Here is a 12718-nt window from a genome sequence, read left to right as displayed (position 1 = left end):
TGGAGACCACACCTGTCACCGTATACCCTTCGTTTTAAAAAATACTATATTAATGTCAACTTTGAAAAAATAGCAAGAATTAAGTATTTTGTCTCTTTTTCATGCGGTGAAATCCCCCTACACCCAACGCCGACACCCCAGAATGGCAACGACGCCCATTTTGTCGACTCATACTAAAAGTAAGTACTAGTCCGTCTTCTAGTCTTGCAGATTGCTGCGTCACTCATAACAAATACCTAGTACCTAGTATGTTACTAAGTAACGGTGCAGGTGGGGTAAACAGGGTTGACATCAGTGTACTTTTTACAATCTTTGACCAAAGCCAAAAAAACTAATCTCAAAAAAAGAAACCGCCTTCAAATATATTAGTAAACAAGATATAGATTGTTGATTATGCTTTCAGAAACTATACGGCAAGAACAAGGAAGCTTCGAAACAAGAAGAATCGAGCAAGTCAAGAAAAAATCTAATATTATGTATAATTGTGTAGTCAAAGAAAGTTGAAAAATAAATAACGATGTGCATAGAATACAGAACCAATGGCAAAGATTATATAATAGTTCTTATGGTCCGAACATTAAGGTAGAGACACACATACAGGTAGATCGTACTACTGGTACCTACCTACTAATATATTTCTTTGTTTTTTATTTCAATCATATTTCACTGGAATACTTAGGTACCCTTAATACATATGTAGGTTCTGTATTCTAAATGCACATGAATTGTTTTAGTGTAATTATTATGTTAAATACTGTTGACGAACTGTCAACAGTATTTATTTCTGCATTACTATCACAGAAGATTGTAGGTCCTACGGTAGGACTTGGAAGTATTTGCTCATGGACAAATGTCATGCAACGTGAGTTTGAACCTAAAAATCAATCTTTTGTGAACGTAGTATACCTACATAAGAACCGGTGGGTTAGTCCACCTAGTTATACTACTAGTTATACGATATAACAAAATGAACAAATAAAATCCTAATAGTTATACTGAGCAGTATGACTAAACGGATTTGATTATTTTGGTTCGGGTACGTCCAACGTTGTTAAATAAACTCAATATATATCTATACATCTATCTATCTTGATATATATATCTGTATCAATAGATTGACTTGACGTTGTTATTTTAAATGAAGTAAAATGTGTGAAAACGTAAAATATCCAAAAAAAATAATTGAGTTTATTTAACAATATAACTAAATGGACGTACCCGAACCAAAATAATCAAATCCGTTTAGTCATACTGCTCAGTATAACTATTAGGATTTTATTTGTTCATTTTGTTATATCGTATAACTAGTAGTATAACTAGGTGGACTAACCCTCCACCATTGGTCTGGGTAGATCCTGTGAAACTTGCATCTCTTAAATATGCTCCACCATAAATGATAGGGTCTCGTCGAGATCTTTATTATAATTTATCGGTTTTATTCCATAACGACCTACCTTTTTTACATACGGATCTTACAGAGTCCACTAGCTGACGTGGGTGCACGGAGCAGGCGCACGCACCCGCGGTTGCTATTTTAGGTAAAATCCGTCGCACGCGTCCCACCAGTTAGGCTAAGCGTGTGCTGATTGCTGAGACGCAGGCGACGCAGTTCACGCGCATAGCAGTTTGTAAAGTACTATGGAACGTCCTTACGATGCAGCGTGCGTAGCTAAATGACGTTCTATACTTTACAAAATCTGCTCTGCACTGCATTGCTCATGCAACCGCGCCAGCTAGCGGACGCCCTTACCAAACTCCCTGAGTGCTGTTCAATCCACTGGTGGTGTTGCAAGTATCACAGGATCCACCCAGACCAATAGTAGGTATCCACAGTAAACTCAGCAAAGCGTGCTCTTAAATCTGGTGGATCGAGATGGTGGACTAGTGGACTACATCCTACTGGACAGATTAAATACGTAATGCTCACCGGTAGAACAGAACCATGTCAGCTCTCGTGAGTTTCAATAATATATATATAATTATATAATATATGGAAAAAATAAATAATAAATCTATAAAATTCTATAACCGATTTATTTTATTGATTGACTTATTTTATTTTATTGTTATTAGTTTTACTTATAATTGAACTTAGGTATAAGCAGGGGTCGGACAAAAAGTGCGGATGACATCAAACCACTTATAGGATGATTTCAAATAGTATTTTTGATTTTCATAAACAATTATCACTTATCATTTATCAACCTCTTTATTAAACGATATCGCCACTTGAAATGAGTAAGTACGTTTTTGACTGACACATTGTCAATCAGATGAACAATAAATTGACTTCGTTATTGTTTAGCTATTGTATCTTCACGATTATATTTAGCTAAAATGTATATTTACTAATGTATAAGAAAACGCTCTAAAATGTCATCTGTACTCGAATATTGTGGCAATTTTCCGTTTTTGGAGGTACGTGACAAACACGTATACTGCTCTTGCTGTAATCAAGATATACCAACGAAGAAATTTATTTTATTCACTACATCACCCTACCACCTGTATTATTAATTCCATGGATTTATTTACGATTATTTTGTTACTTCATTAATACTACTTTGTTACTACATGTCAGACGGAAGTTTAAATACAAACTCAAACATCATCCTGTGTGCAAGATTACGTCATTTTTACGTCATCGGCTCTTTTTGTCCGACCCCTGGGTATAAGAAATGTAATGACTTAGGCTAGTCCTGTAAAATTGCATTTTGCTTGAATAAATTGAAATTGAAATTTAATAACCATTAAAAAATCTATATCAATAGCTTGGTAGAGATGTAAACCAAGTCTCTTTTTCGTCCTGTTGGGAGTTTCTTCCCAGCAGAACCATAGGATAACCGCATGTATAAGATAAAAGAATTGTATATTTATCTAGCTTACAGTGTCTCATTTTATAATAAACGGGTATTTAGGTATACTAAGTACAGCACGAATTTTTGCTTGCAAATATAGCGAAACTATTGATATAAATTAATTTTAAAATGGTTAAGAATTTATAGATTTACCTAATATAATTTCTTCCCATGTATTGAAATTCATGACAGCTGATGTGGTTCTGCTAGCGAACATAATAATATCAACTTTTGTGAACGTGGTGTAGAGAACCGGTTACGGCAGAAGTAGGTAAGCGGTCCCAACAGCGGTCGCACACGGCGACTTTGCATCGATTCACTCGCGCGTGTGACCCCTCGTCGCATTTGCAACGCGTGATGCACCGTGGGTCCACTGCAGTGTGGGCAGTGGACTGCTTTGACCCACAGTGGGTTCACGGGTATTTTTTTTACCTGTTGGCCTACCGTTCTAAACAGTGGTCTACTTTTAAGTCTTGTTAATGAAAATTCGTTAGGTAGCTTCAGATGCCCATGCCCATGCCCATGCCAAGTTGTGATGATGTTTTTGAAAAAAAAACAGTGCGGTGGGACTTGGTAAAAATAAATTACTCTGTGGACCATTGTTTAGAACGGTAGGCCAACGGGTAAAAAAAATACCCGTGGATCCACTGTGGGTCAAAGCAGTGCACTGCCCACACTGCAGTGGGCCCACGGTGCATCGCGCGTTGCAAGTGCGACGAGGGGTCACACGCGCGAGTGAATCGATGCAAAGTCGCCGTGTGCTACCGCTGTTGGAACCGCTTACCTACTTATGCCGTAACCGGTTCGGGTTAGTCCACCTAGTTATACTACTAGTTATACGATATAACAAAATGAACAAATAAAATCCTAATAGTTATACTGAGCAGTATGACTAAACGGATTTGATTATTTTGGTTCGGGTACGTCCATTTAGTTATATTGTTAAATAAACTCAATTAATTTTTTTGGATATTTTACGTTTTCACACATTTTACTTCATTTAAAATAACAACGTCAAGTCAATCTATTGATACAGATATATATATCAAGATAGATAGATGTATAGATATATATTGAGTTTATTTAACAATATAACTAAATGGACGTACCCGAACCAAAATAATCAAATCCGTTTAGTCATACTGCTCAGTATAACTATTAGGATTTTATTTGTTCATTTTGTTATATCGTATAACTAGTAGTATAACTAGGTGGACTAACCCATGGTGGGGGTATCACAGTGAAGTTTTTTAGCGTGCTATTCAATCTACTGGTGTATCCTACTGAACAGAGGGGGTCGATTGGCTCAACCTAACTAAATTCGAGCGCCGTCTAAATGAGCGAATCCCCAGGTTCGTTCTAGATTCGCCGGATTCTTGTTTCGTTGGATTTACTTTAGGACGTCACAATCCGAGAATAAGAGAATCCGACGAAACAAAAATCCGGCCAATTGGAATCATATCAGTTAAGCTGTCATTCGCGCTGGCCTCTCGCTTGCATTAAGGGCCACCCCACACTAGCGTTTTTTGAGCGTCGGCGTTTAGTCAGCGCTGTGGAAAAATGGTGTCGCTGCGCCAGTTGCGCCAACGTTGCGTCAAGCAGCAGCCATATAGTTGACTAGACGCCGACGCTCTGGAGACTTTATTGGGGTGGCTCTAATAGAGTCTGTAGTCTGTACGGAATGAGAAGAGTCGTGGAATGTATGGGGCCCAATACATTCCACGACTCTTTCCGCACAGACTTAATATGCGGACGAGTCTGAGCAAAATGAACGTGCGAATGACTGCTAACTGATATGATTCCAATATCATTCTAATACCGGGTTTCATGTCAGGTGCACGTTCGAATTGGCCTGAGGGTTATGCACGTGCCTAATACAAGATGTCCCTCACTCGCACATCGGACCGGCGTGTGGGTCGGCATCTACACCTAATATAGCTCATTAGGTGAATTTAGCTTTTTGAACGCCAAGAACACCTAAAGTCGTGCTGGCCGATAGCCACGCGTCGCTCATGAACTGCACTAGCTTTAGGGCTTGCATTACGCTCCACCATTGTATGAACAGCCTTGATATGCCGCTCGCCGCTCCGCCCGGGCACATGGGTCCAGTGATCCAATCCGCGGCCCCAGAACGCGCACTTTATGCGCGCGCAACAACAGGGAGCATTTCGTTAATTGTGGTAATTAGTCGCACAAACTGTTATTAACAAGAAGCAGTGTACAACGCGTGTACAGTACGGGAGTGATTCGCGAACAGCCTGTTAGCGACGCATTACAAAATTAACACGCTTTGAATACTTGATTATTATTATTATATAATTATAGGCGAGCAGCTATTGAGCTGATGAGCCTATGTCACACAGTGATTAGTTCCCGATTTATCGGATTCTTGTCTTGCCGGATTCCTGTTTGGCCGTACGAGAATCCCACGAAACGGGAATCTGGCGAAACCAGAATCCGGCGAATCGGGAGAAACCAGAACATTGAAAAAACGTTATTCGCACGAGTCAACGCCAAGGTCACGGGCGCAAGAGACTTACTTTGACAGCGTACGCTATAACTGCATGTTCATGTTCTGTTCGATGTTCATGGCGTAGTGAGCACGACTAGTTATAGGTGTTCTTGGCGTTCAAAAGGTTAAGAGCGGTTGCTAGCTAGCGCGGGTGCATGAAACGGGCCTCGCGCGGGGGGTGGGGGGGATTGTAGGTAAAATCAAAATCCGTCGCACGAGTCCTTGCCAGAGCGTTGCATTGCTCATACTGCGAACATTTCGCAAACGGTCCAAGATTAGCGCACTAGCCATGCATTCTGGATGCACCTATTCACTCCTATTACCAAGGATCGCTTTATGCGCGTCCTCAGTCCTGCTAATAGTTGTGCGTGAAGAAAATAAATGATGTGAATTATTTTTCAATTTTCATGAAATAAAGATGTTTAAAGTATTCAAAAGGTTTTATTTAATAAAATATATATGAGTGAACGAAATACAGCTACCACCGGCTTGGTAAATAATTAACTTCCTCTAAAAAAAGTCCGTGAATGTTATCCTGCTTTATATAGTAAACGGACGAAAACCCTAGGTAGCGCGCAATGCAAACCCAAAATCTAAATGTTTCACTTGTACATACACCATTTTCTAAAGACGCAAATAGACTGTGAGGGCAAGAGAAGAGTCCTAGAATGTATATGGATCCCATACAGTATTTCAAGACTCTTCTACTTTCCGCACAGATTCTAGAAACTTGGATTACATTTTCTTGACGTTAATATCTTCCTTTATCACTCGAATATGTAAGAGCAACAAAGAGAGGCAAATAAACGAAACTTACGGTATTGGTGGTGCTCGTGCGTTCGGAATTAAACGAACTTATAAATACGCGAAGTCTTAGTTTTTGGTTACATTTGGAGCGTTTAAAAGCGCCTATATGGATCCAGCATTAGCCGCTCATTCGGTTCTTCTATTGCACGCAAGATGTCAGTACTAGAGTGGATTTGAAAATACATACTTAAGTAGTTTTGTGCGATTTATTTAGCAGTAATTATTTACGGAACATAATAACTTAATTTTTAATTATATTTCAGGCACACAAAGTGATGTTAATGGTTACAAAAGTAACCCTACATTAATGACATTTTTTTAGTTCCAGTTTACGCCGCAGTGCATGGTGAAAATCATGAATAGGATCTTCCCTGGACACTTTCGGTCTTTGGTGTCATATAAATAATTATAGATAAAATTAAAACCTACCAAATAAGATATGTCTCAATTCTATATAACAATAGTAAAAATTGCCCAGTCTGCTACCAAAGCTCTATCTAGTGTCAGGTAGAACAATCAAAGCGGCATTTAACACAACGAATTAACTAATAAACTAGTTTTATTTCCGCCCCTGCAAGGATTTCAGTCCGAGTATACTTTTTTTAAAATAGCTTATAATAATGCCATTTCGATATTATATATGGCTTGTGTATACAAGTAAGTTTCAGTGTATAGTAACAGTTTTTCAATTCATGCATATGTTTTATCAATTAATTCTAGCCCTGTACGTACTTAAACGTAGGTGTTGGTATACAAAAGTGTAGCATTTCTCATATTCTTTCATATAAAACACCTAACAACTGGCTACGTAACAAGTATATTGTAAAAAAACAGTTTATATGTGTCACTCTTTTTTTTAAATAGCTCAGTCCCTGCAAGTTATCTAAAGTTGGTGTCATACAATAAAATAATGCTATTAATAAGCCCTTTCAAATGAGATATGTCTCAACAGTATACATTCATGGGACAAATTGCCCATTCTCCTTTTAACTTAATTGGTCCAGTAGTTTCGGAGAAAATAGGCTGTGACAGACGGACGGACAGACAGACGCACGAGTGATCCTATTAGGGTTCCGTTTTTTCCTTTTGAGGTACGGAAACCTAAAAATCACTTACTCTCGGCATTTCTCCTAATTAGAGCGTAATTATCAGGCATCGGAGTTTTTGTCGCATGGTAAGACTAATAGCAAGCTATGGGGTCGACATTTGCCATAAATGTAAACTCTTATTCATACTCATACTCATGATTAATTTTATTTAATATGAGAACAGATTACTAAATAGTTACTACGTATATAAGTTTAATTTATTAAACCTCATTTGTTGCAATAAATGTATGTTTCAATTGGGCGAGTTGTACCTATTTCACAACTCAAGCACACTATAGCAGATTTTTCATAGTCATATTGTAAATCGTTGTATGGCTCTATCCATGCCAAAATTGCAGCTATTTCTGGGTTAGGCATAATAATTAATTATGGAATATTCCTCAACGTATTTACCACATACAGATATAAATAACTACTACGTTTGCAATCACCAGTGATTGACACATGACAAATACTAATCAATTTTATCAGCGGTCAGTACCTACATGACATGATGTAGTTTGTATAGTTGTATGTTAAAATAGTTGAAGTTATGAATTCATAATGTAATAGAAAAATATTTTTTTATATAATTCGACTAAGATAATATACACGACCGACCGCTCTAAAGGCATTTTAAGATAAATTAAATAAATGAGTATGAGTATGAATAAGAGTTTACATTTATGGCAAATGTCGACTCCATAGCTTGCTATTAGTCTTACCATGCGACAAAAACTCCGATGCCTGGTAATTATTATGCATAATTATAACAATACCATATGTTAATACAGAGGACGTGCTGAACTGCGCTGTGTGCGAGACGGTGGTGGTGGCCGTGAAGAAAGTGCTCAGCAACGACAAGGTCGACCACGACATCGTGCACATCGTCGAGAAGTCGTGCGCTCTGCTGCCCGCCAAGTACTCGCAGAGGGTAAGTCCATAAGTACTGTGTTCATGAGGGTATAATGTGAGTCTTGGAACGAAGTGAACGAAGCATTTTAATCTTAATCATTTCAATGCATTTTTAAGGTTAATCATTTCAATGCATTTTAAGGAAAAAACGGAACCCTTATAGGATCACTCGTGCGTCTGTCTGTCTGTCCGACCATTCCCTCAGGCCCCCTTTATCTCCGAAATAGACGACAGGAAAACCAATTAGAAAAGTGCAGTCAAGCGTGAGACGGACTTCATGTACGGAACCCTTAGAGCGCGGGTCCAACTCGCACTTGGCAGGTTTTTTTAAATACAAAACCGATTGTTTGGTTTTCACGGAAGACCAGCGTCGAGATCCTTAGGTGGCATCTTGACATTACGCTGAGTGGAGACCTTTTCAGTGACGCTTAATACTAAATTAGTTCCGTTGTCTCATGTAATACATAAATTTAAGCGTTTTCTGAATAATTTTCTTCTATTCTATTCGATTGTTGGCATTGACGTATAATATCTAAGGACGGGCTAATGGGGCACTAAACATCGTACTAGTTTAGCGGTGCTACCCACGAATTCCAGCCAATCGTGCAGTCTAACGCGACTAGTTGCGACACTTGCGACCAATAGCGCGCGTAATGCGAACTCGTCAACCAATCGCGCGCGTGTTGCGAACTCATCAACCAATCGCGTTGTAGCGATTTCACACCGCTGTACTGGCCCCTGTCATGCCTCATTATTATTGCCCGTAAAGCCAGTCCCTAGATATCTATGTCAATGATTGTTGGTAATAATAGGGATGATGACACATGTTGAATTTTATAACAAAATCTAGTAAAATAGATAGCAAACGAGCAATTTATCACAATAATGTGGATATTAAAATAAAATATTGAAAAATTACAAAATTACAGGACCTGAAAGTTTCAAAATTTAAGTTTTTTTAATTTTTAACCTCCAAAAACGATAAAAGTAAGGGTACCATTCGATTCCTTACATTTCATCAAAAAAAATATTGTATAGCAACTATACACATAAACGCAATATTTCACCGACAAAAACGCAATTTTCTTGTTTTGTCCATACTACAAGATGGGCGATGACGTCACGGCCTCTGGCCGTTTTGTATAGGGCGTTTCGCGAGTGAAGTGCGACTGTCGGACTTTGACTACAATTTCTGACTTTTGTGTTACTTTAATGCAATGGGTCCCATATAGACATTTGATCCTAAAAACAAACCCGATCGATTGATACCATAAAAAAAATTTAGTCATGTTGCCTATTATGATGAAACTTGTGTTGTAGTGCCACACCCTGATGGAGATCTACGGCGACTCCGTGATCCACCTGGTCGAGCAGTACGGCACTAAGGCCGTGTGCCAGAAGATCGGCCTCTGCGCGGACTCGAACGCAGCCTTCCTGCACTTTCACTCGCGCAAACACTGAGGGTTGGTATTATTTTTGCTGGTCAATCAACTCTTATAATAGGCTACATTCCTACTAGTCACATCAGCTTCTTTTTTAGAACTGTCAAAACGATTTGCTAATATGGAATTTATATGAAAACGAATGTAGTGACGTCACGGTAAACTCACTTACTTTTTATATTTCAATCCGATTTATTAAATACAAATTGTGTTTAAAAATAGCTGCTGTCTATGTTTTTCTAGAATAATTATCTGGTGCTTTATTTCGTGCACAGTTTGAAATAATTTATTTTAAGTACAGGAAACATCCCTATGGTGCCCGTCATGTTTTACTACGTACTGATTTACCCGGCGCGCGAACTCGCATGCGATTTTAGGTCCATTGCGGACTGTTGGTTACGTCCAATTCAACCGACAGATCAAAACCCGCAATGTAATGAAAATCGCATGCGAGTTCTCGCATCGTCTAAATGAGCCCTAAGGGTGGTATTCCACATGTCCAATGTGCATTGCGTCTCACTCTCTCATTACGCAAAATGTGGGACGCAAATACACATTGGAACAAGATATTGGATAGATAGGATAGGATAGGAATACCAACCTAATCTAAACTAAGGGATCATCCATTAATTACGTCACACGAATTTCTAGGTTTTTTTACCCCTCCCCCCTCCTTGTCACAATTGGTCACATTTTGCAAACCCCTCCCCCCCTGGTGTGACGTCACATTTTAGGCAATTTTGTTTTCAACGAAATCGACAATATTAACTCGGCATTATTTTTTTAATAAAAAAATATTTTTGATATATAAATATTAGTAATTTTATAACACAACGAAAGTTGTATCCAAAATCTCATTATTTAACTGTACAGCGAATAAAAAAATATAAATTAATTTTCGGTTACTGATGAAGTTAAAGTGACATCACAATGTTTGTGACTCCCCCCTCCCCCATGTCACATTTTCTTGACCCCCTCCCACCCCCTAATCGTGTGACGTAATTAATGGATGACCCCTAATGATTCTATCACACCATCTAGAAAATAAAATACCGTTAACGTTAGAGCCATCTGGTGGTCATACTTTCAGCGACAATCGACTTTATGAATCCCGGTGCTGTCTCTGACAATGGTAAAATTCAAGTACTGGGAACAGACAAGTTACAAGAAAACTTTTTTTTACTTTGACTGTTTAATATATATGGATAGAAAAACCCTTGCATACTTTTGTGAATGAATGTGTTTTTTTTTTTACAAATGACCCTTCAATCTAAAATGGGTTTTATTTTTATAGATGTCACAGCGGCGTGGTGGTTATCAGCAATCTCCAGTTAAAATAAGCCATGTTTTTTTTACCAAATTTTGTAGCTGTAAGTTGATTTCATTTCATGTAACCTACTGTGACTATTTATATAGGCAGGAAAGAAGGAGATAATATACCTACGCGTTTTATCCTAATGAAACTAGTGAATGTATAGATATATTTTTCTAAAGAAGTGTACTTATTAGAAACGGATGGATTGAGTAGTGGTCACAGTAGTTTTAAATTCATATTATTACACAGTTCACAGCAATAAATATCATAAATTTTAACAATTTCAAACCTTGTCTGCTTTAATTTCTGTGTAACAATTATTTTTAAGAGGGTATTTAGTTTAGTTTATTTGTGCAAGTACGTAAAATAATCGAGACTTAATCAAGTATAATTTGTTTTACTCACAGCCTATGTTTACTATATTATTTCATTGTTCAATAGGTTCACTTTAGCCTGTGATAAACTGATTTGTAACATGTTTCTACAAATAAAAGTGAAAAAATGTAATGGTTGTTTTATTTCTGACATGTAAAACTTATGAATTTAACAATATATATTTTACCCAATTTTGACTAGCGTAAAGTCAGACGGGTGGTATTCCATCTGTCCAATATGTTTGTCCAATCTCATAGCGTCTCACTCTCTCTCAAGCAAAATGTGAGACAAAACACATTGGACAAAGAAATTGGACAGGTGGAATACCACCCGCCTGACTTACGGTTCACGAAACATCCTGCTAACGGACTTGACTGAAAACGGATGCTTTGCGCCACTTGCACCATCCCACTAAACCGGGGTTAACCGGTTAAACCTGGAGTTACCATGGCTACCAGTACAATTTGACACTGGGTTAACGGTTTAACCCAGTGGTGGGCAAAGTACGGCCCGCAGGCCAGCTCCGGCCCGGGAATGGATTTTATCCGGCCCGCCGCAGGTCCTATGAAATAATTAATATATGGCATTGGCCCACGATTCAAAAATAAATCGCAAATCAAAATAAATTTTGGCTACAATTCTGGCCCTCCACTTAAGCTTTGGATTCCTCCGAAAACGGTGCCGTCATATGACGGCCGTCATATAGCGGCAGCAAAAGACGGCCGTCTTTACGGTGGCGACATGTGGAAAGTACCACGGCGTCATAACACGCCGTCATCCACCAAGGTCAAAGCGGCAAATTTGAAAAATGTAGGCGCGATGGGATAACGTTCCATAGAAAATTTGAATTTCGCGCCTTTTCCTACTGACAAGATTTGCTTGATCATCTATAATTTACTTGGAGGATGAAATATCATCAGAAGAGGAAAATAATCGTAGTACGGAATCATTTATTCAAATCTCGTGTCATTTATTCAAAATGGCGTCACCGCTATCTAATAAAACGTTCACGAAACTATCGACAAGGTCATGACGGCCGTCATCTTACGTTACGTTGACAATCAACGTAACGTAACGCCGTCTAGGAAACCGCGCCATCTTGTTTACATAGACAACGTTCTAGTGACGTCAGTCAACGCTATATAGCGGCCGTAATATGACGGCACCGTTTTCGGAGGAATCCAAAGCTTTAGATTTCCTAAACTTTCTGGCCCCAGTGGCCCCCTATGAAGAAAGTTTGCCCACCACTGGTTTAACCGCTTAACACATTCAGTGCCAGCGACTCGCTAGGGGAGTTCACTGTTCGTAGGCGCTTTTCGCTACATACGGGTTTTCCCGTGTTATCGGCTACGCTCGTAGCGCGTAGCTCGCGCTGGCACTGAATGTGTTAACTCGGGTTAGTGGGA

The 12718-nt window shown here is 38.8% G+C and overlaps 1 protein-coding gene across 1 annotated transcript in view; it reads left to right on the top strand.

Moving 5' to 3' along the window:
• Window positions 1–11442, top strand: part of LOC134649521 (uncharacterized) — a 49976-nt gene extending 38534 nt beyond the window's left edge. The window contains exons 19-21 of the mRNA XM_063504282.1: window positions 8060–8199; window positions 9501–9643; window positions 10917–11442. Of these exons, the coding sequence (XP_063360352.1) occupies window positions 8060–8199; window positions 9501–9641 (281 nt within the window). The 3' untranslated portion in view covers window positions 9642–9643; window positions 10917–11442. The remainder of the gene's footprint in view (window positions 1–8059; window positions 8200–9500; window positions 9644–10916) is intronic.
• Window positions 11443–12718: the final 1276 nt, after the last annotated feature.

Source organism: Cydia amplana, chromosome 1 (genome assembly GCF_948474715.1).
Source record: "Cydia amplana chromosome 1, ilCydAmpl1.1, whole genome shotgun sequence".
Lineage (NCBI taxonomy): Eukaryota > Metazoa > Arthropoda > Insecta > Lepidoptera > Tortricidae > Cydia > Cydia amplana.
The sequence above is the reverse complement of the archived record's forward strand: the minus strand, read 5'-3'. Positions and strand labels throughout refer to the sequence as shown.